Raw genomic sequence first — 24983 nt, 5'->3', positions numbered from 1 at the left:
TGTTTAATTTCTCGAATGAACTGAATGTAAAAAAAACTCATTCAACAAACGACTATACTGTCAGCCCAGGCCAGCCGCCGGCACCAGGTGGTCTGGATGGTTCGTTCGCTCTTTTCGGCTGGCGTTAGTGCAAGGAAGCACACGGCGAAAGAAAATTAAACTATCCTCTCGTATGTGCTGTTCCAGTTTGTCGCAAGCTTGCCCTGGAGTGCGATGAATCGGTTTTCGGTTGTGCATTTGAATGTTTGGTTGTGCTGCTGCTAATACTGCCCTCGGGGTGAACGCTTTATGGGGTCGTTTTGGGTTTTTTTTTTTGCTCGCTGCCCACTTTAGACGCCCGGGACACATTTAGGGGCCCGAAATATGTGACAAATTTGAGCATTACGATAAAAAATAGTTGGATCTTACCTAACTGTAACAAATCAGTCATGCAGTCATGAAATAATGCGTTCCTCCGTGCGGAGGACGTTAAGCAATGTGCATGCTACGCGTTTTTTTAAAGCATTTTAAGGCAGCTTTTTTCTATACAGACCGTTGAAGACGCTGGCATGAATTTCCCCTTCAAAATCCCCCGCCTTGGTGCATCCTGCTAGAGTATGTCTTGCGGATTGCATACATTTGGGTTAATGTGTCAAGGATGTTTGTAAAAGGATCCTTTGCGTTAAGCAACAAGTCGCCTAAATGTATGCTCACATTCATGTAAATTTATCATTTTTTCTGCAAAAACGCGGTTTTTACTTGGAACTGTCTTAAAAAATGGGGAATAAGGAACTGTTTTAAAAAATGGGGGAACAAAATAAGAGTATTTTGTTCAATTTATACAAAATAAAACATTTTTCCACCAGTTAAAATGTATCGCAACGACACACTCCAACCGTCCTAAAAGCCATTTCGAGCGCTTGCTCAAGCGACTAAATACAGCATGCCTTTCATTATGAGTGGAGGAATTCCATCCCTTGTTTACGACGCGGTGCCAATCTTTACACACTTCCTCATCACTGCTGCTCCCGCAAAACGGTCGGTGCTTTGGAATGTTTCATTTCGCGCAAACACACGCAACACACACACACACATACAGGCGGCGTGAGGAAATGAGGAGGAAAAGCATGTGGACGGTTCGCAACACTTATCGGTCGATTTGGTCGGACGGTTGACTTTTTTTCTTCTCTCTTTCTCTTCCATATCTCAGCGAGGTACAACTTTCGATGAGTGACAGAAAGCAGGTACGAATGGTTCCCGGGTCCCGGGTGTTTGGGAGCTGTTTGCCGTCCGTTGGCAGATCGTTAGCATTGGCCTGACGGGTCTCGAAACTTCAGCCAAACCTATGCTTGCCGGCTGGGAAAATCCCATTTGATTGATACGATCTAATCAATCATCTCTCCGCGATGATCTCTTTTTTTACACCACATTTCCTCTCCTTCACGTTTCCCCGCTTTGTACGATTCGCCACGCGCGCGCGTACGATCGAAAGTGATCCACGCGGCCGGGTTACGATCCGTTCGCCGCCAAGGGTGGTGCGTGTGGCTGTGTCGTACAGATGTCAAAAAGTAAGTAGATAAAATGCAAAGCAAATCCGTTACCGGAGCAAAAGCGGGGAACGCTAACACAGACGTCAGTGTGCCCCAGTTGCTACCAGCAGCACGAGTCAGCAGTAGTAGCCGGCCTCTAGGCGACCTTTCCCATCCTGCCATAAAAACATTGAATTGGCGGCATGTCGTCGTACGCGAAGGTGTTGTTGTGTGCGGTCGTTTTTTTTTGTTGATAATTTTCATAACACGTTACACGTCCGAACCAATTTCACCGGAACAGACTCGCACATCGAAGTGAGGGATGGAGACTAGACACACTCAAAAAAAAAACATGCTGACAGTGTATGACACGGTCGAAAATTCGTTCCCGGCACTCAACACACCACTGGAAACGGAATACTATTATTTTCTGTTTTTGTTAACATATTTCGTCGCCGTGTAAAAGAAGGCGGAAGCGAATTGTCCTTGTAAAAATTGCTCTTCAAATAAGCAACTAAACTGAAGCACACCACACCTTATGAAGCATGGCAAATTATTGGTGTACAGCACAAATGAGCAAGTTGTAACGGCAGTAAATTCCACGCAATAACAGAAGGCTGTTTGGTTTTAGTTTCTAACTCGAATTTAAAGTGCCAAATTAAACGACAATGCTCGCTCGGGATGCATACTGCAATCAGATGCAGAAGACAATCGCGTTGATTGATTAAAGCTGAGAGACACCTTTTATTGGAATATGAATGGAAAGAGCGCACCCACCATGCTACCGTGTCTGAGTGAGTGATATGGGACTCCAACATGTAACGGCCAATGGAACGGCGATTATGTAAACTGAGAAGAAAGAAAGGGCGCGAGCAAAACTAAAACACTGGCCGAATGCTGATTGGTGTGTATTAATCATACTTACACACGTGATTGATACGTTCGTTAGGGATATTATAAAATTATTTTCAAGCCGGTCGTTCCCTTCGGTGGCGTTTGGTAATGATCGTTTGCGGTAGGGAAGCTGTTTTAATTTTTATTTTTCTGTGACCACTTTTCTGCCTCACATGCGTGCTGTGTTGTGGCTAACCGTCTAAGCATGTGTAAGTAGAACTGCAAGTAGAAAGAGAGAAAGAAAGTGAGAGCTTTCCAAAATGACATAAAATCATTGGCAACTTTGATTAAAATGCAAAACGGAGCCTTTTTTCCAATGTTGACGATCGCGTTGATTGATGATTTTACAAATAAAGCGCAACCACACCGCACACACACAGATCATCAGTGTTCTTCTTTAGTAGCGAGTGTCGTTAGCATGTTTTTGTTGTTGCTGTTGCTTTCGGTTGTGCGAAATAGTGATGTGCTCTTTGGAGTGCACCCACGATCCGACTCTGGCTATTGTTTGTCCGATTCCGATTCCGGCAAAATCCGAACCACTAGTTCCGCTCAGAGTTGTCTAAAGTCACCCGAAGTCGCCTGGAGTCGTCCCGAGTCGTTCGGAGTCCGTCGGAGTCGGTCGAAATAGTCGGCGTCGTCCAGAGTCGATCGGAGTCATTCGTAGTCATCTAGAGTCAATCGGAGTCTACCGGCAACGGAATCGGTCGGAGTCCACAGGAGCCTTGTGGTTTAATGTGCTTGTGATCAGGTATTTCATTTCGTTGTGTTTTTTTGTCTTTCGATTTGCGTGTGCAATTCGTATACAGGCCTTTGTTCCGAAGGTAGACCCGGACGACTTCGAACTCTGGATGACTCCGACTCCCAATAACTCCGAACGACTCCAGACGACTCCGAACGACTCTGGATGACTCCGACTCCCAATAAATCCCAATAACTCCTAAAAACTTCGAACGACTCCGAACGATTCTGGATGACTCGGACTCCCAATAACTCCCAATAACTCTGTAAGACTTCGGACGACTTCGGACGACTCCGGACGACTCCGAACAACTCCGGAAGACTCTGAACGACTCTGGATGACTCTGAACTACTCCCAGTAACTTCCAATAACTCCGAACGATTCCGAACGACTCTGGATGACTCCGACTCCGAATAACTTCCAATAACTCCGAAAGACTTCGGACGTCTCCGAACGACTTCGGACGACTCCGAATGACTCCGAACGACTCCGGACGACTCCGAATGGCGCTGGGAGCCGATTCCGAATGTATCGGTGTCGGATCGGAGTTGACACCGGATTTTTGCCAACTTTAACCATCACTAGTGCGAAACATCAACTTTTTGGCACACTTTCAAACGTGTTTGTGACGCCTGAAGGCCGCGTGAAGAGGTAAAAGCGCAGCACGGAGCGAGTAGCATCAATCAACCAAATTCGACCCGTTTTTTTTTGTTAATCATTTTTGGACAGGGAATGGGAATGAACCAAAATTCAAACAAAAAATGGCCCCGAGAGAGAAAAAAAAAAACAAAAACTACAACCCCCAAAAATCTTCTTTCGTGTGAAGGCGTTTCCAGCAGCCGGCCTCCCGGGCGTGAGCCGTGTGGCCACACACGGGGCGTAGGTGTTAAAAAGGGGTTCCCGTACCTGACGAGGTGCGTCTCTGGGGATGGATCGAGAGTCAAATCTGAATCACGTGCTCAGGATTGCTTCCAGCGTTTAAATTTCGGATCGATCGCCCTTACCTTTGCGTCGTTGGGATGAATGTAGCTCGCACTCAATAATAAGGGTTTAAATTCCAACACCATCAAACAGAAAAAAGGAGGGCGCATTGTGGCGCAGAGATTCCATTTCACCGCCGGCTATTGGTGCGTCTGGGTGGCTCAGCCAGGCCCGTTTCGTCATACACCCATCTAGACGTATACGCACTCTATTGCGGCTTGCGCTTGTTACACTCTACAGCTCTAACCACCAAATTACTTCACCCTCCTCACCTGCGCCACACTCGCTCCTCCATCTCATCCCATTCTCGTTCCAGAGCCATTTGCTGATGAATAAATTAAGCGTAAACTCGCGAATAATCGTTTCCACTGCTGTCAAAGTAAATCTGCTCGCTGGATGTCAGCGCTGGGCTGAGCGCGCGCGCTCGCGCGCCATTGAATAAGGAACCGCTTAGGTGAACTTTCTTCGGCACTCAAAGGGGCTACAAAAATAAAAACACGCAGACTGTACCCAAATCATGTCCCCGGCTTTGGAACATTGGGACAAAATTGGTACGCCTGTTCCCGGCGTGACAGTTCGGCCCGGTCGGATTCGGATTGCGCAACAAATTAGAGCAGCGAGTTTGCTGCGGAGATGTAAAGAGCTTTTGGCGCATGTGGCACACACAAACACACACTTGCTTTTACCAAACCATCATCATCGCGAACGGGGAAGACGGCGTGTGCCACGGCTCGATGGTGGAGGCTAAAATAATTAGAGTCGCGTTTTAAAATCGCAAGCAAATTAAAACTCACCAGCAGCACCCCAAAGCAGCGGTCGGTCCAGGCGGGCGCACACAAACCATTTCGCCTTTCTTTCAGTGCTCCCTCTATTACCTTTCTTTCTGCACATATGTGTGTGCGTTGTTTGTGTGCTGTTTTTCAATCAACCCTCGTTTTGCAGCCAAACCAATAATTGTAATGCCACTAGCCCAGGCAGGGCCGGAATAGGATCCGCGCTGAGAAGGAGATGGCGAAGGCTCATTTCGTTGACGAATTACTGCGACCGATCATTACGAGCTTCAGTGTCCGATGGTGGTGGTGGTGGTGATGGTGGTCTCTGTGTGTAGAGGGAAGCCGCCTTTTACCCACTTTATGTTCTGCATGCAAACCGAAAAGGGACAGCATTGCGTGTAGAAGCAATTTGGGTTGCGATGGACCTTTTGCCCTAAGGGCAGTCTAAAACCGATCCGTTTCCATTTTTTTTTTGTTTTTCCTGATGGCGCAATTGAGGAAAAGAGCATCATTTTTGTGGGGTTTTTGTTGCTGTGTTTGGATGTATTCAAATCCGCGCTCCACGTGAAAGAATGAGTGTAGCACAAGCCTTTCACGGATCAGTTTTTTTTAAATGCATTTTCTGGGGAGCATCGATGGGTTTCGAGGTCGTTTGCTGATTCGAAGGGCTGATTTTACTTTCGTTCAGATGCGCCGGACTCCGATCTCCTGGCCAATAGTTGCAGCATTTTACGAGTTCAATAAAGAAAAATGGCAAACATCTCTTCGTTGGTGGTACTGTGCAGGCAAGACGATTGTTTTATGAGCTCGCGTTTACTGTCTAACCGTGCAGCTAGCGATGAAAGTAGTCATGAAGGGTGGATTTGCTAGCTTTATTTAACAACTAACCATACTTGGAGGTCCCCTGGATAATTACTCCAGCTCCCGGAAAAGCCGCAGCCGGATCAAATTTCATTTCGCTTGGCTGTGAGGTCTGATAATTTACCACCTTCCCATTAAAGTCGTAATGAACATGTTCCAAATATTATTGATTTCTAACACACTCTAATCAATTTGGCATGGCATAATAAGTGGTCCTGGCCGACAGAGTTTTTCTTGCGTAACGCCATACATTCCCACGCTAAACACAGAATGACAGGTGCTGGGCAAAGGCAAAGAAAACCAAGACCAAGAGCAAACTTATTGCTTCCTTCCGTCCCGGCACGTCGGTGGCGTACTACTTTGCTGACGTAATGTGCTTCCCGGTTTGCACTTGATTTGTTCTGTCTGTGCGCTGCCCTCCAACCCGCTCAGGCTTGGTGGGACTCCTAAAAGGGGGCACTCAGCATGCCGCCTCGGCCGCGACCGGTGGCAACGGCGCTCGGGGGACACTTTTACCTTCTATTACTCAACCTGCCAATCCCGCGTGGCGTAGTACACTTTGCGCATTTTTATTATGCGCCGTTGATGATTAAAGCTAGGTTAAGGGGTTTGTTTTTTGTTGGTGTGTCTGTGTGTATGTTTCTGTGTGTATCACTTCATTTCTCCAGAGCTTTCGCAAACTGATCGGGCGGTGGATGTGAAAATAAATGGATATCTTTCATCGCGGGCACGTACACGTCCGTGGGGGGAATGTGTTGTCAGGTATACGAGCGATAGAGAAAGAGCAAGAGAGAGAGGAGGGCAAACGCACCCCAAAAAAACGACGCAAAATCGGAACAGACCCCCCTTATTCTCTCCCCTACTTCGCTTGGTTGATTGTCCCGCCGGCGGCGATACGATCGAATCCCGAGCCGATGGGCCGATGAGGAAGGAAAAGGGTACGGACAGGAACCCACAGAACCAGTGCAAACAAGTGTCCCGAAGCAACAGCAAACGCCCCGGCTGGTGAAGGGGCGAGGTTCAACTCCCGGAGCGCCAATGCCAATGGAACGTGAGCGGCAGCTTCTGCGGGAAGCCTGTCTGCGCTGGAAGCTGTTTGCGATGAGATGACGAAGTGGTGGACGAAAGGAAACAATACGCAATCGCACGGGAGTTGCTGGATGCAATGAAAAGGGGTCGGGCGGGCGGTGGAAAGAGAGCGACAGAGAGCGAAGAAAGTACAATCCCGGAGACCGGTTGGTTGAGAAGAAATGGGAGTAAGTATGAATTAACCCTTGAAGCGAAAGAGCGTACAGGTGCTAATGATTGATTTTCGTTGCAGTTATTCTCTCTTTCACTCTTTCTAGTTCGCGGCAGTTCGATGTCAGCATTATGACGTGATCTTCTCATCAAAGCTGGTCGATACAGCAGTCGAAATGGATATGGTTGACCCTGCGAGTAGGGCTAAGGGTTCATATGATCCGGTTCGAAGGACCAAATCTTACCTCGCTGCGTGGTGATCCGGTTCGAAGGACCACATGGCGCATGGCTGTGAGTTGAGATCTACTTAACTAAATTCCATCAAACAAATATTATTGATAACAACCTAACGCTAAGCTCTTTCGGTCATAATCAAATTAAAATAATTCTACAAAAATATCCAATCTACATATGTTGTACTACATTACGCTACTAAAAGGGTTACAGACCGTCCGGCATGTGCTACAGATCGTGGACAGCCAATCCACCATCCACCGGGGGGTAGCAAAAGAGAGCAATCGCGTGCAAACGTACGTATCGCAGTGCAACCTTAAGAGAAAGAGCGCCAAAGACCTTGCCCTCATGCGGGCCATGAGTGTGGTTGCATGTGTCTGCCCTTCTTGTTCCGAGCCGCCATGTGCGTGTGTGCATGGGACAAACTGGACAAAAGAGACACCGCGGTGTTGTGTTCTCCGCCTAAGGAGAGTAAAAGTGTATGAAAACGAAAGCAAAACCTGGGGACCGGAGCGAAGCAAATATAGGCGCGAGCGTTGCCAGCCTCCAGTGCCGGCAGGTTTGGGCCGCAGGTGGCGACGACGGTGACGGTTGCGGTTTTGTGGTTTTGCGCGCGCCGGAACGGATATAAATTGCCTCTGCACCCTATCGGACTGTTTTAGTTCGGTGCCTTCGGTTGGCGGGATAAAATCGTGCTGCTGCTCGCTGCAAACTTGCAACGCTGCGAATACCGATAAACAAACCGCGCGCACTTAATACCATCCATCGACCACGTGCTTTTTGCTCCTTTTGGGTCGGTTTGTGCGGGAGCGCTGGACAAAGCGCGCTGTGCATGTTTTAGGTTGGTTTGCGATCCTTAACGATCGGGGCGTAGTATTGAATTGTATTGTGAGTGTGTTTTAAAATCGTACAAACATTGCGAAAGTGTACATTAACATTGCTGATAGACTGATTGTGAGCTACTGTACTGTATTATTTCAAATACGTGGCTAAATAGTGCAGAATTTCAAGTGGTTTCCCAGGGGGACAGTGAGGGAAACTTTTATCCCAATTGTTGTTGAACTGGTGTCAGACTAAACCGGGATAAAGTGTGTCGCAAGTGTGAATTCACGTGTTCTGTTTGTTTATTTTTTTTTTTAGAAAACAACGCATAAAAAGCCATAAAAAACAGTGAAGCAGTGTGACATTTTATTTAATGCCATTCTAATGGTGATCAAAATGGTGAGTATTTTATGCATAATATGGAGCAATTTATTTACTATAAATTATGTGCACGATAGTTGGCACTTTGTCTTGATTTCATGTTTGCATTCAAAGGATTTGGTTTTTTTGTTTATTGTACTTGTTCAAATAAGGCTGTTAGTTCAATTAATTTGTGTTGAGTGTGTTTTTTTAATTATTGTAATGTTTGCTGGTTGGTACAATAGTTGATAAAGTGGCAAGTGATCGGATTGATTATCCTATTTAGCAGCCAACTACATACTACAGTACATTGATCAGCCTATTTTACCCTATTTTTATTAGGCTTGCTTGGTCCGGTCTGGTGGTAGAATCGTCAACTCGTACGACTCAAAAACATATGCTCGTCATGGGTTCAAGCCCCGAATGGAATGTGCCTCCATACGGTAGGATAGACTATCCTGCTATGTGCAATCAACAAGTGACTGAAAACCAAGCCCAGTAATGGTGAACAGTCACGGCCTTGACCGATAACGGTTGTTGTGCAAAAGAAGAAGAAGAAGTCCATTACTATTATGATAAAAGAAATTTTATGTTAGTCCTTGAAATAGTTTAAGTTAAAATGAACTACTCAACTCAACAAATTGAAAATGGTTCATACAATGTTGTTTGAAATTTTGCAAAATTTTAGGAATTTCCCTATAATTCTATCTAATTGGTATTTTTTGTATGATCAAGCTCATAAACATGCCGGCAATGTAGAGACAAAAGCATCAATCTCTGAACAATTTCTTCACCCCCATTGGGACCCCAAGCAGCAGCGATCGACGCATTAATCGCATTCAATCAACTCGTTCAGCTCAAGCTGCGTCTAGACTTTGAAACCATTTCGACAAATGTCTTCCGTTTTGTCACACACACACCGTTCGCGTTGTCTGGTTGTCGTTCAATGTTTGTCATGACTTCCTCCCCAGCCTCAGTCCACTCCGCTCCAGCGCAAGTTCGATCGCACATTCCGTTTTCACTTTAATAATCTACGATCGATAATCACCGGCATGATAAACGACCCCGGTCGTTCAGGAGACAGGAGCTGTGCTGGGATGAAGTAGAGCAATCGAGGCAACTGGTGGACGGACGGACGGACGGACGGATCGAGGAACGGGTAATAATAATACCCTCCCCGTGGTGCAAGAAAACGCAATCGATTACACAATCGGTCCCGCAGTTGGTCCTGTGCCAGTTTGGACGAACTCTGTGGCTGGCCAGTTGGTCCAATGCTTGCGTCATGCACACACACACCCATTAGTGAGTGGAGTGTCCTTTTGTACCACATCTAAAGCCTAAACCCACACATTAAACCAATCCGATCAGCAATGGCTAATGTCTCTCATTTCCATTCCGGACACAATCAAAATGAGTTTCCCATTGGTTTAAAATGTACAATCTCTCCGCTGAGCCCGGTATCGCTCGCGCGGAGGAAGTATTAAAGTACAGCAAAAGTAGGGAAGGAAAATTTTCTACCTGACTGGCTAGTTGACTGAATCGTTGGCCTCGCGGCGATCCGGGTACTTTGCCGGACCTAATTTGGGAGTTTCCAGCGGCTGGAGAGTCAAATTTGACGGCTCATATGGCTCATTATTAAGCCGGCAATGGTTCAATTTTTCGATCAGCAGAGGTGTAAGCTGAGGTGCAGGAAACGTGGTATATAAAGCGGCTTATGGCACAAAGCCAAAGCGATGGGAAGGAAATGGGTGGAAAAAAAGAGGAAAATCTTCCTCGTTATATTTAGCAAACAAATTGCTGCTCGTTGTGGGAAGTGGCGGACAAACACAACAAGCGGAGCAACCGCATCGAAACCGACAGAGCAACGAAAAGTCCCAATAGTGTCCGGCCCATCACACTTCCCACACACTTCACTATGTTTCCATCGCTTTTCCAATTCCCACCGCCCATTCACATTGGGCGGCTGCTGCACGCTTCGATCCGGACCATTGATCGCTTGATCACTCGTGTCTGGGCAGCGCTGCTCATTCATAAGCACCGGCCGCGTGCACCGAATCGATCCGATCGCTCGAATTGCATGAATGGAGGGGTTTTCACGGATTTGTCACAAGAGAGAGAGAGAGAGAGAGAGATAGGGAAAATGGCAACGGAAAAAAGGAAACCCGACATGATGTCCGGTGTCCCCTGGCGTCACGAGCGGCCGCACAATGTTTGACCAATTACCATTTTTATGCGCACGGGTGATTGGTATAATTTGAGCAAACACTTTTTTTTAGCATCCCGTTTTGTCACCGTACTGCATTGTAGCACCTCTTCCCTTCCTTTCCGGAACGGATCGGAAAAGAAAAGCGGCCCATTAATGGGGGGAGGGCGCGTAAGCTTTAGCGTAATGTGGTGAGCTTCTTCGACAGCTCAATCCAGTTCCTTGACGGACTGCCGGTGCGACTCGCGTGGTAGCGCCCTCGGACATGTAAGTGAACGACGCCCCGCACCGGTGGGAGAACCGTTTTGCATATGGAAATAAAAATTATGCTCACTTACTCTTAAACCACGCTGGAGCCACGGAGCCTTCCTACCTTAAAAACCCCTGTGGTGGTGGTGTAGCCCGGTGGAGCGGATGTAAATTTAAATAATGTCCCTGGCTGGTCTCTCTTTATCGCTTTATCAAATGCACTTCCGGCGCACGGTTTTACGGCATGCAACTGCGGAGCAATGAATCAATAATCCAGACGAGAAGCGCCTCGTTGAAGCTCAACGTGCGATTGTTGGGAAGAGGCGACGGAGGGGGCAGACCCAACGGTCCCCAGTACGAACCCAGACCGCTAGTTTGGGGGTTCGTCGTCTACTTTTTCTCACGCGCGCATTGAAGTCTTTTGTGTTGCAGTTAAACGTTGGTTCTCTCGATTTGTTTTTTGTGCTTCGTGACAGTGTGCCGAGTGTGAATGCGTCCTATTTGGAGTGGAGCTTTTTTTTACGACAAATCAACGCATGATTGAGCAGTTTAGATAATTACAAATGCTGGTAGTTTTTCTTAGGCAGCATACACATAACTCAATATTACTAAAGAATGGCCGACCCTTAACGGGGACAACGAAAGGTATGCTGGAAGGCACTCATCAACTTCCTTTTCAGTTCTCCCTCTCTCTATATATCTCTAATGCTTTTACGAGAAGAATGTCTTCTTTTTTTGTTTAAATCAATCAAGTAGACCCACTCTGGTGAACAAAAACGCTAAACACCAACTGTCAATGCAGGATACCCGCGGCGCGTCCCTTTCGATTCGCGAATCGAAGGGAAATTAGTTGTTTTGCCGATTTGCGTGTTTGCGTGTTCCGTCCTTGGAGGTTGCTTTCTTTCCCGCTCCCCCATCAACCTCGGTCGATGACGGCACGGACATCCCATTTCGGAGCAAAGACAGTTGAACGATTTAAATGGTTCGCGTTTTTTTGCTCTCGCTCTCTGCTCAGTGATCAGTCGTGTTTGTGTGTCCATGAATGTCTCTTCTCTGTTTCAATCGTCACTGCATCGCTGTGTACGGAGATGGAAGAAAGAAAGCAAAAAAAAAAAAGGGAAATGAAATGGAATCCAAACGGAAGGTGAGATGTTGAGATTTGAGTGAAGGAATGTGTTGATTCATCGTCTCCGTGCTGCTGGTGGTGGTTGTTGTAATGATTAATAGCACGAACCGTTAGCCAAACGCGGTGCTTTTGCAATGCACTGTGGCCTTTACATGGCACCAACAACAACAAAAAAAAAAACGGTTCACTTTTACCGGTACCGGTGACACTAATGAGCGTATTGCCTTTTGTCTACGGGGTTAATTATGGTCGCTTTTTGTTCTTGCTGCTGCTGCTGCTGCTAATTCTTATTGCGAACGATATTTGCAATGCAAGCAACGGCATTCATTAATCGTGTTTGGGACAAGTACAGGAAAGAGTGATCTCTTCAATGCCTCTTTTGTTGCAATACAAATGCTTCAACATTTAGGATCAGCTAAGGGTTGGAAGGGAGGGACTCTAGAAAGTGAGAGTTGGGGCTTATCATAAGCTCGACCACTTTCCGTGCTGGAGCGCGTAAATCCATTAAAATGCAACCTGTCCTAAGCGCTGTGGGCAGTTGGCAGTGTACCTTTAAAAAAATGCTCTCGGGTTAAACCGAAGCGCGCAACATTGTGTAGTGCGGTCCAGTCCGGATCTCCGGACAGGTGACAGCAACTGCCCGCTTCCTACCCCCGAACGTTTCGCAAAGCAAAAAAGATAAAAAAAAGGCAGAGAATGAGGAAATGTGGAGCGATTATTGCAAAACTGTGATCATAAAAATTACTTCACAGTGCGTCGGATCCACTTTCTTAGCTGACCGGTCCTCCGTCTAACTCGCTCGGTGATCCAGGAGTTCAAGCGACAAAGCTGCATTTCCTGCCTGCTGCTTTCCTTCCTTCCCCTATCGTAACGCGGACCCAGCCAGTCTGGTCTTGGACAGCCCGTGGACAGGTTTCGGACAGACAGTGATGGAAATGGTTAACAGCTAAGAGAGAGAGAGAGAGAGAGAGAGAGAGAGAGAGAGAGAGAGAGAGAGAGAGAGAGAGAGAGAGAGAGAGAGAGAGAGAGAGAACGAGGAGAGGAAAAACATGTACACAAACCAAAGCGCGCGATAAAACCACAGCGCGACCACAAGCGCAATTAAAAAAAAATAAAACACTGGACTGGTGCGCAGTGGAGTTTAGCAAACAAAATCAGAGTAAAGTCGGCAACAAACCGCGTCGTAGCATTTGGAGCTCGTTTGCGCATGTTGTACGACGGTGGCCGTGTCGTGTACAAAACTGCGGCAAAATAGTTGAAGCCGCTTTTCCACCTGGTGGGCATTAGAAGCAAACACACCTGCCGCAAGCGCCTCCGAACGAAAGGGAAGACAAAGATCGGAAGATCGGTTGGAGTGTCAGTAAAGTAGCCCTGTCCTCCCCCCCCCCCCTCCCTCCCCCCTTTTGGAGCTCAAGATAAGAGCGAAACACGAGCGATCGATTGACTGGGTGGCTCGTAATTCCTGTATCGAAACACCAGAAATAACGAGCGAATTCGCTGCGGTATTTTTGTTTGCTGACCTCGGTCCCTCTCTCTCTTTCTCTCGCTCTCACACACACACGTTCGGTAGGTGTTATTTAAGCGTCGGCTTCTGTCGGTACGGATTTTTATTTCTTCCCTGCTGGTTTTGTTGCTGTTTTTTCTTCTCTTCCTGCTGTCCGTGAAAGTGAAAGTTGGTCCGATTCCGATCGGTGCGCATTCTTGCACTCGGCTGGCTGATCGATTCGGACCTTGCGTATCCTTATCACCTACCGCACGGTTCGGCCACCGGTTTGACCTATGATCCCGCGGTGCCGGGATCAGTGTTGGAAGGGGAGGGAGAAGTAAAATTTATCGACCATTTTTGGTGTGGTACCACCGGTGTGAAATCTATAATTCATAATGCGAACGTAGTGAAGCTGGTGCTGGAATGTTAAACAAAGCTTACGGGAGAATGCTGTTGCAGTTCCCCAGCCCGTCGCCACAGCTGTTGGTAAAAGGTAAATGGATCCTAAGCGGTGCAATTTGGTGTGATGTTTATCAAATGGGTAAAACGCGTTCTTCGTGATATGTTACGGAATCATTACACAATAATTTCTGTAGCCTTTGAAAAGCGTGATTGTTGTCAAACTATAATCAGTACAAATAATGAACGTACAATAATAATAATCCCTATTTTAAGGTAAAATACTTCTTACTTTACACAATCACTATCATAAGCCACATGATGGCCTTCATTTACCTTCCCGTGTATTGGATGCTGCCCGCAGTGTCCGCACTTAAAGTCACTCGAGCAAAAACCTTTAAACGTCCTTGGTGGACGTCCTTTCTCTTGTGTTCGCTGCCATCCACGATCGTTTCGAAGGAGACCTTGGATTAAGAGTAAAATGGTTTCGATTCTCCTCTGCTTCTCACAGCATTTAATCGTAATAATACTCCCGAGCAGCGTGCAAAGCTTTGCGTGCTTTCTTTCAGCTTGTTCTGCAAGCATTCGGCATTCCCATGCATGCATTGCTTACCAATCCACCGGTGGGGTAAGCCTACGCTCAACGATAACTTTGCGTGTGCATTTGAAGGAAAAAAAATCGGCCGGTTTTGGTAGTTTATGTCCTTTATTGTGGTTTTTATTTTTATTTAGCTCAATCATGATTGTAGAGCGGGGGGGACCACCGAAAGACCTGTTTGCTGTGCGGTGGGTAATTTCTTTACAAGTGAACTGAGCCAAACAGTGGTTCGTGACCGAGTGTGCAGTACCTTTCGTACCGCTTGCCGAAATCATGCCCTTCCTGATACTGCGCCCGTCATGCATTTTCGGATCTCTTTCCCACATGTTTCCGTCCAACGCCGGGATGGTTTTATGTTGTGCTGTTAATGTTACTTGTCAGCTTGTCAGTTTCGTTTGTGTGTGTGTGTGCGTTTTTTATTCGCCCGACCGGCTCGCTTTGTGCTTAATTTTATGTTTCGCCCACTTTGCTTTCATTTTCTTTCGAAATTGGTGAAATGGAAGCTTTTGTTTATTTTCCGTTCATCCGTTCTTACGCGTGCAAACCGTTGCCCACACTGTCACTCATATACTTGTACGTACAACAAGTGGAGAAAGAGTCGTCGATGTCGAAAGGCAACGAAAACCCCGCGTCCAAATTTGCGTTAACGAAGCCGCGGCTGCTGAGGGCGTTCACGGTTCACAATCTACCGTCCCTATCGGAATTATGACACGCACCCGGGTTGGGCTCCCTTTTTCTGTGGCCTTTCTATCCCGCGTTGACATCCGGCAGGACAGGGCGCAGCAAGTAGCAATCGGGCAGCCTGTCCCACCAAGGCGAACAGGAAAGAAACAATGTTCAATCACTAGGGCTGTACGACGGCAAAAAGTGGCCACACCGAGCGGCCCTGCAAGAGTAGAAGCTGTGACGCACAACCAAACAACAACAACAACAAAAAAGCCAACTCACCGGAAGCGTTGTGTTTTTATGTTGGTTTAATTGGTTATCGCCTGCAAGGAATGTGTTTTACGACGCAGCCGTGTGTGTGTATCCGTGTACCATGAATGGAATTGCTTCATCACAGAGCCTGGCGCGTATGAAAAGCGTATGTTGAACAATAAAAGAAAGCAGCACAATATTTTACAAGAATTAGCGGGGCGAGTGGTTTGATTGATATAGCCACAACATCATGTAGAGTGCGTGTGCATTCAGGAATGGAGTCATCATGGTGTGATGGATGGGGGACTCGGCTTGGAAATGGTTTATTTTTTACGACCCTGTCTGACCAAACCCAGACGAACCTAAAGAGACTAATTGAGTGCAGCGTGATTGTGGTCTCACCTCATCGCTCATAAACAAAACGCACCTTACCCAGTAATTCAAAAATTGCACGTCTAGATTAACTAATAACCTCTCTCCTTCAAATGGTATGCATTTGGTACGCAATCTAATCGCCCTCATCTAAACAACCGCCGCATCATCTACCTCGATCCAATGATCATCATCGTTCTCCTGATCGCTGGCCGCCGCGCACTGCATCGCGCTCCAGTTCGCCGTCCGCCCTCCGGCCGGAGTGGACAATCCGAATGATGTAGCGATTTAACACCAGCTTAGTGCCGTGATTGGTGTAGTTTATTTTTTTCCCCGCGTCGCACCACCATTGCCAGTTTGTTTCTTTCCTTTTTACCCTGCAACAGCCGGAGCGGAACTACACACCATCCGTCGTCCGTGCACGGGCTGAAGGTTGTCCACCACCCGTCTATTACCATAACAGTGCGCCAAGATCGTGTTTTGCCTGCCGGTGCCCCTGTGTGCGTTTTTTTCTTCTCTCTCCTTGTGTTGTCATTGCTCTGCTTGCGGGCTAGTTACAGCAGTGAGTGTTATTTAATTTTCCACTTTCTTTTTGCCGTCGTACCCGGGTGCTTTCCAATTCTCTCCACTGCTCGGGCTAACCGGTTCGCCCGCACAGTGTCAATGGCGGCGTGCTGTGGTCGCTCCGGATCCGTGCACTAATCACTCCTTAAATGCACTATTTAACGTGCCATGCGAAGGGGCGCAGGCGGGGCAAGGGGGGAAATTTAATAAGGAATGTTGGCGGAGTGTTGTCTCCTTTTGTGGCACCGGTCACGTTGAGTAAAAAACGCTTCAAATGGTGATGAAACGCGCTGTGAATGTAAAAAGCTCGCCACGGCAGGCGTATGCGCCTAACAGTATGCAATCCGGTGTCTGTTTTTAAGCAAAGCTTTTTCTGTGTTGTGTATTTGCTCGCCTAATTTCGTTGCGTTTTCACCGTCTCTCTCTCTCGCTCTCTGTGTTTTGTACCAGATACGCTGCAATTGGATAGTTTGGATCGGAGCGTGTCTGCTGCTGCAGGCACCGTGGCTAGTGGCCGCAGATCACGATCCACCGCCCGGGAACCGGCCGACCCAGCTGGAAGACATCGAGCGGGACAATCTGAACAGCGAGCGGCAGGTGTTCAAAAAGGAAGCGATCGCACAGCAGCAACAGCAGCACGGAGCTAGCTCAAGCCAAAGCAACAATCACTACACCGTGCAGATACAGCACCATCCGGGCAGTACGGCCGGTACGCACAGCTCGGTCAAATACGTGACGCCACTTCCGGCCCCGACCCAGACGCTCACCTACTCGAAAGGTATCCGTGGGCAGATCGATCTCCGATACACGGATCGATCGGAACTATCCGACACATACATCTGATGCTAATTTATCTCCCTCGCTCGCTTGTTTTAGATCACGCTGTGCCGCAACAATACGTCAGCATTCCGCAGCAGCAGCAGCCGACGCTTCAATTCCACCAGCAGCAGCCACAGCAACAAGTGCCACAGGTGCACGAGGCGCATTCCACCTATACGGTGCCGTCCCGTCAGTCACTGCTGCAGCCCGTCATCGGTGGAGGTGCACCGGCCTCCCCGTATCTGACGCCGCAGCCGCAGTACGTGTATGTGCAGGCCCGGCCCCAGCCGCTGCCACAGTATGCGGCCGACAACAGTCTGCCGCAACAGCTGCTACACATCCTGCCACAAAATTCACAGTAAGTGTGTGCTGTATGGGTCGTGCCAGTTGGCCATTGTCACGAAAGCGTTTTAGCAAACCCTTCTGGTATGGTTAAAAATGGTAGAGTGATTGATTTTAGCTTTGCTGATCCAGCGAGGTCGGACAATCGAATTATGTTGCGTGCTTTAGAGCTTGCCAAGCGTCATTAAACACACGTTCGATCTCATCGTAATGGATTTTAAATTTACCTATCTTTTTCCTGGCAAGCGAATAAAATATTGTTGTTTAATATCCTTGACAGTAAAATTACGCTAGCCTTTGCCCACCAAGATTGCAAGATTGCTCACGATCATTTGCCTACTTCCTGTAATAGTGTGCTCATCGCGTGACAAAATGTGTATGTGTTTCCCAATTACGTGTCATTTTCTGTTTCCGAATCTGCGGGAAATATCCGTTTTGGCATTGCCAGTGATCATAAATCTGCTATCGCCATCGTCGTCATTTTTTTTTCTCACAGCAAGTAAAAGCTAGTGGCCACATTAAGCACCACGACCACATTGGTTGCGGTGCGGTACGTTTAATTGCTTTTTAAATAACCATGCCGTGTACACGATCCCCATGCAAAACGATCAATTGCATCACTGCCAGCCTGGCAGGAGCATCGGCTGCTTTTGCTGCCTCGTGTAAAGTCAATATTTTCCCATGCTCTTGAGCGAAGGTGAGGAAGGTCTGCTTTGGTGCGTAATGTTGCAGATCGACAATGATAAATATTTGTCTGGCAGGCGTCTCTGTGTGGAGCTGTGCACAATGCGCGCCTTTGTCAAAAGATGGAAAATCGGGGAAGGAAAATGTGTTTGAACATGATAAGTACATGTGTACGATCACCCTTTTGCAGGTAACACAATTGCTGTCCGGAGTTTGTTATTTCACACAACACAAGTAGAATGTTTAACACTGTGTTTTTGTAACTGGTCCTAACTTTCAGAAGCAATTATGCAATGGACCGGATTTTTTTAGTCATTAGGAACATAATTTACTGCCCGTATCATCACATTAGCCCGAACGACAGTTTGTAGTTTATTGCGTTTTACGTTGCGAATGCCTTTCCGGCGTCTCCGTTCCCTGCATATTAAAACTTTATTGCGGGAATAAAATAAACTATTGACAAATCAGCAATTGTGTGCTACAGCTGAAGCAAGCAATAGCGAAACCGGTTCCCCTCCGTAACGGGTAATGTTAATGAGACGACGTCACAAAACGCGAACGGTGGAATATGATAGTTTGACTGTAAACAAATTTCTAAAATGTAAAAATTACAACCATCGACGGGGCTCATGCTCTGGACCACCATGAAGGGCCTTTTGATGGCTCACTTTCCCCGGCCGGCTGCGTGCGATCAGTACGGACAGTAATTATTTCATCAATTACACTACAGCGCGTTGATAAATGAAAACTAATTGCTCATTGTTTTTTGTTTGTTTGTCGGTGCACGCGTTCACTTTTGCCACAATTTATGATTGACGTTTGAGCCGACGACGTGCCTTGTCGATTGATTGCGTGCTTTTTGGAAAAGCATTTAACTTCGACAGGCACTTTTGGATGAGGGATTCAACGGATTACTGGGGTTCCATTTAATACGCACTCACTATTGCAAAAGGGTAGTAGATGGTCGCAATTTATCCTTTCCTTTTATTGCGCAACGCGTTCCGATCCGATGCTATTACACTTTCCAATCCTTTCGCTTCAGGTCAGCCTGATATATCCTCTCTTGGCCTGGCAGGTCGGTCAGTTTGCTAACGCTCCCGTTACAGTAGCGCGCGCGGCTGCGCGTACGAAGAGGGTTTTATTTATGATCCTTCGAGTGTACCATAAGCACCCTATTACACCGGTCATAAAAGTACCTAAGGCGGACTGCTAGCAGAGAGAGAGAGAGCCCCGAGAGGGAGAAAGAGAGAGAGAGGGAAAGGTAATGCGACTGTTGCACCTCCTCCAGATTTGAAGTCGATCAGGCGGCATGTATTGCGGGTTTGCGTTTTGATTGATCGATCGCATTTCACTCTCGATCGGCAAAGGTGGCTTTTAGGACGCGATAGGGCGAAACAGGGTAGCGGCTGAAAGGAAAGCAGAAAAACAGGCAGAGAAGAAGTCGGTTAGAGAAAAATGGCAAGTCATTTATCGTGTGAGATTTGCTTCACTCGTCGCATCCATAAATCGATTTATTGCTGATGATGGGTTAGGAATGGGTTTTTTTTTGCTTGGCGCTTCATATTTTCCTTCGCTTTGTGAAATCACATTGTGGGCTGCTTATTTGTTTCGGTGGCGCATGATTTGTCCACTGGTGTGTGTGTTTTTTTGGGTGCCATTTAGGAAGATGAGCATGTTGAAAGAAGGAGGAAGCCAATGGTTTCATTTTGATTTGTTTTTATTCGTGTTTTTTTTTTTATTGAACAGAGATGCAAAGAGTGACAGATTGGGAGCATCGATCGATGCGACGGAATGATTTTGGTAGATTGATGAAAAATTAGTCGCACCAGTCGCCGCGTTACGCAACGAGCGCAATAAAGAGGAAAGTTACACATCGGGTGCGCGCGTTTATTTGAAATCAGCACGAACAATGAATGTGGGTAAAGTTGATTAATAGTTCAACACAGACAAAAAAGCACCATCGTCCACAGCTCTCCCACCCAACGGATGCGTTACAAAAGTGGCTAATTTCCTCCCCGTAACGGAAAATAATAACCCAATCGTTTAGTGGGCAGTGGAAACCTTTTCCCCGAAAGCGAAAGGAAACCGATCGGCGGCAACCAAAGCGCCCACGGGGCTGGGCAGCAGACAGCGCCGAAAGATCGGCTCCATTTTTTTACCAAATTATCCATAATTGCCCTTAACCCCCCTGGGGCAGGCTGCAAAGGGGGGAGTTTGTATCCACCCGATTGCGATTGCACCATAAATGAGGAAAAACGATGATCATAAAATAAATAGCACCAGCGCGGCGACGTGCCGCCACTGCACGCAGGCGAGGCACCGATGCGGATTCAACCTGTGGCCCCGGTTGTTGGTATCATTAGGAGGAATCCGTGGCGCTGCGCAAGGTGCTAACTGGCACCTCTCCGCATTCGTTCTGTTGTCTTTGCGCGTGCGCGCGCGTTTTCGCTTTCAGCGTGTGCGCAGAGGAGCGATGAACGGAACACGGTGCCGTGCTCGGGCGTTTACCATCGGACCGGCAGCATAATCGAGCCACCATGCACACAATGGAAGCATGTCGCTACGGGGCGCTACGGTAGAGTGCAGCATTGCGCCAAATTGTAGGCGCCGTTGGTGTAATTTCATTAGCAAAACTCACTCCACCCTTCTTGGTATTTATTTTTTGTTATGCTAACGAATGAGCTGATTTGTCACACTGTCGCCCATCCTACTCTGTGTGTGTGTGTGTGTTTTGGCATGCATTTGAAGCCACTTACTGTTAACTAGGGTGGGCAGAGTGTCAGTAGTGTAGTGTGTTGACACTTTTAGCTTTATAAGCGGCTGGATAGTAAGCGTGCAAGAAAGTAACATCATTGTTCTACTTGTGCGCTGGCACGATCGCACCTAGGTAGCTGGCTACTTAAGCTCCTTAAGCTCCAGTGTCTGATGGCACTTTGACGTGTGCTTTGACTCAATCGTCACGGTGCCGGGAGTAAACACAATTGCACGCAATAGCAGTTCCGAATGGTGTGGTTACTTAACCTCCAATTAAAGCTGTCATTTGGGGGCGCATCCAGCAGCAGCAGTAAGCAAGCGTGAATCAATGTGACAAACGGCAGCGCGCTGTTATGACATGTGGAGCATTTTTGAATTTGGCTAAGTGGATAAAAAGCATTCAAAAATTTGCAACCACTCACTAATCGCAATTTATTTGCTACATTTTATGAGCTCATCTGAATGCGCTGGGTTCCTGTCGAGCTTTTACAGGCTGAGAACGTTCGCATAGTATGTTGTAGGAGAGTGTGAGACGTTCCCTCTCAGGTCTTTGAATAATTAAAAGCCCAAGCGAGAAGAAAAGGGAAGGGTTTTGTCTTCCAAACACTAATTTAATGTAGCGTCCACAAACTCTTCCTCGATTCGTTTGCGGTTAGTGGTGGGACAGCGTGAACACAGCTTTATGCAGATGCGTCGGTAGGCGGTGTCGGTAATCGGGCCCGTCTCATCTCTCTCTCTCTCTCTTTCGCTTTGGGCCCGGGGTGGAGGAGAGTAATTAAAAGTTTGCAATTACAGCCTCTGGGCCCGTGTGTCTGCTCTAATTATTGCCATTTTTAAGACTTTGCGGCAAGAGGATGGAACGACACACTCACTGGCGGTTGTAGGTTTTTTTTTGGGTTTGTTTTGCGGTCTGCTTTCGCAAAAGATACTACTACGATTTTATGTCAGCTCCAATGGTCGGCGCTTCCTCTTATCTTGAACAACCGTTTTTTTGTGTGTGTGTGTGTCTCTTCCCTCTCCCGCCTTATGCCACAACCGCATCTCTTGGCTTTGTGCGATATAACCGACGCCAGTGCATCTGCATCGAGCAGGTTGCACTTATCTGTTTCATGGTCTACATTCATGCCGTTCATAATGGACACACACACACACACACACACACACTCTTTCTTTCTCGGGGCGGAATCCAACCGGGTGACGTAATTCACAGGCGCCCGCTTTCAGATCGCTCGGTTTGAAGATCTTTTCTTTCCTGCGATCGAGACGCGATGAGGCAGGTTGTAGCGTCGCCTTTTTTACTTTTGATGGGTTTTGATGGGATTTCAACAGTCGGCGAGAGGTGAAAGATTCATTCCATTGTAATAGATTGTGCCAGATGACAGACGAATTTGAATATCCGGTTAAGATTTGCTCCACTGCATCTAGAGGTATGTTGCTAGCGGTCACGATGAAACTGTATGTCCACACAACAAGCACAATCCCTTCTGCACGATACACGATAAAACGCAAATTTAATTACTCCAACTCCTGTCTTCGTGTTGGTTGCCGTTATGCAAAGGCGAGCCCCCAAAATAGGATATTAATTTTCCCGGTTTTCGGGTTGTTTTCTTTTTTCCAGAGCTTATATCATGATTCCGACGCCATACTACCAGCAGCAGCAGCAGCAGCAAGCACCGCACGCGTCAGCCGCCCCGACCGGGCCAGCCCTGCCATCGATTACACCGCCCTCATCGCCGGCAACGCCCCATTCCGCCCAGCAGCTGGCCGCGTATGTCAACGACCCGGACAATCACATCCAAACCTACTCTCACGGTGAAACTGGAGCACAGTCCCCAGCCACCGGGGCGACGGTCCAGCCTACGGCGCAACCCGATGTCGTATACGCCGCATCCTCTACCCCAGCTCCACCCCGGCATCAATCTCCGTCGGCCGAATTTTCCATCGTGAAGAGCGTGGAGCAGCCGGTCTACTTCTCACACGACCTTCCACCGCTCCAATCGAATAAGCTGCACGGCGATGGTTCTGTGTTTCAGTTTGGTGGCGCACAGGTACACCACCCCGTCACCGGCAGACCTTTCACGGGCCATGCGCAACAGCTTCACCACCACCACCAGCAGCTTCATCACCACCAACTGCCTCCGCACCAGCTGCACTACCCTACGTACGTACAACCGCACGGACACTCGTACGCCGGGGCCCAGCAACAGCTTCACTATCCTTCCCTGGCCCATCCGAACAACGGCATCTTGAACTACTTTGGCGTACAGCAGCGGCCACCCACTAGCCTGCTCGACTCGTACGTACCGTCCTCGCTGCAGCTTGCGAAAACGCCACTGTACACCACGAAACTGGCTCCCCACGCGTACCCGGCCGTCCATCACGGGCAGCTGCATCACCAGTCGCCACGTCCGGTGCAGTTCTACCAGCAGGGTGCAGTTCCCGTGTACCCGGTGAACCCGCTCCACACGACCATCCTGCAGCCGGCCGGTCCAGCAGGACACGGTGCATCCTTCCCGCACGCGCAACCACTCGCGCTGGGGCAGCATCCGTCGGGCCCTTCGGCCACCGCCCCCGGGTACAATACGATCGCGTACTCCGTGCCGCTGGCGTTCACGAAAACGTCCGCGCAGTACAAACGCTCACCGGCGCTGTTTAGTGTGGCCGGCTTTGCAAGACCGTCGACGGCCGGTTTGGCCACGACCAAGCTCCAGCCGGCGAAGCAGTTCGCGTGAGCGGGACAGCAGCTGCACACACGGTGGCGTAAACATAGAGGTTAATTTATTTAGTTGATAGAATACATTGTTGCGAGAGTTGTTGAATAGTTGCGGGTGTTTTATTTTCGTCATTTGGTATGTAAATCCGTTTGAGAAGACCGCAAATGGTTGGTTTATGGTGCGACTGCTGAAGAAAAGCATCACATAAATCCTCATGATTACACTGATCTGCGTAGCCGTGTGCCGTTGTCGACGTTAAAGCTATGTGAGTGCTGGTTGTTCCTGAGTTCGAATCTTGTTGTAGCTTTCTTCTTATTAGTTTTCTACTCGCCGTAACATGCAGTCTTGGGAAAGGATCAGCTTCTCATCTTCTTCTCTCTTTGGAACAGCTGTTTTAACAGAAAATGGCCTGCCCATATTTTCGCAGTGGTGCTCAACTATTTGCACGCGGGGGACTATAAAGCTATATATTTACTTAGCAAAGTTATTGCTGGTGTTGCTATAAACCTAGCATAAAAGCGTTTTGTTACGTTCCGTTTTGTAGTCGCGCTTTTCCTCCTTCTCCTTCGGACGTGTATTTTACACCCCCGGTACCATAAACACACAACGCGCACCGTTGTGCAAAACCTTTACAACGGCTGTGCCAAATAAATGTCATCCGTTTTGTGATGCGCCCCAGGAAGGGGGGGGGGGGGGGCATCGTAAAAGTGTGAATCGTACCCAATGACTTTAATCGCCCTGGTCTTGGCGGGGAATAGATCACGACGCCATGGTTAGCGATCGCCACCGGCACAAACAGCGGAGGCGTTTGTAATTGCTTTATACCGATAACAACCCCTCGACACTTACGCTCAGGCACACGGGTAATATCCTCGTTTGCTATTTTACTTTCGCATTTTGGCAGCGAATGGCAGCGTGGTCGTTGGCTGCGGTTCGTTTCTGTGGTTTTTTTTTGGTCACGCAGAATCATCTCCATTCTTATGCAACACACCGGGTCCACCGGGCGGGCGTAATGTAGCCGCATATATTTTGCAAAGCTGATCCGGCATGCCGGTTATGGCCACAGAAGAATGACGGCCATCTCTCGCCCTCGGTGATCGCTCATAATCTCGTAAAATACATCGCATCTTGTTTGGAGCCGTACCGTTTGCACCGGGAGTGTGGAGGCAAGAGAGAAAGGGAAAAACGCCTCATTTTCGTCACCCCTCCGCTTGTTTCGCACACTTTTTTTTCGTCATCGACCCTTCGTTCTTTTCTTTTTTTGTATTAGCCCCTGCGTTCACTTTCGTGTGTCATCCATGCTCGTTTATAACTATTTCACCACAAAACCGTTTAATTGACCAG

The 24983-nt window shown here is 47.9% G+C and overlaps 1 protein-coding gene across 1 annotated transcript; it reads left to right on the top strand.

Moving 5' to 3' along the window:
- Positions 1 to 7863: 7863 nt before the first annotated feature.
- LOC11175799 (ataxin-2 homolog) lies at positions 7864 to 23746 on the top strand. The gene is made up of 5 exons (XM_061644528.1): positions 7864 to 8070; positions 8370 to 8450; positions 16777 to 17104; positions 17203 to 17503; positions 22544 to 23746. Exons 2-5 carry the CDS (start codon positions 8436 to 8438, stop codon positions 23655 to 23657), a joined length of 1758 nt encoding a protein of 585 aa, XP_061500512.1. The 5' UTR covers positions 7864 to 8070; positions 8370 to 8435; the 3' UTR covers positions 23658 to 23746.
- The last annotated feature ends 1237 nt before the right edge of the window (positions 23747 to 24983 follow it).

This window comes from Anopheles gambiae, chromosome 2 (genome assembly GCF_943734735.2).
Source record: "Anopheles gambiae chromosome 2, idAnoGambNW_F1_1, whole genome shotgun sequence".
Classification (NCBI taxonomy): Eukaryota; Metazoa; Arthropoda; class Insecta; order Diptera; family Culicidae; genus Anopheles; species Anopheles gambiae.
This window is presented reverse-complemented; position numbering and strand designations above follow the sequence as displayed.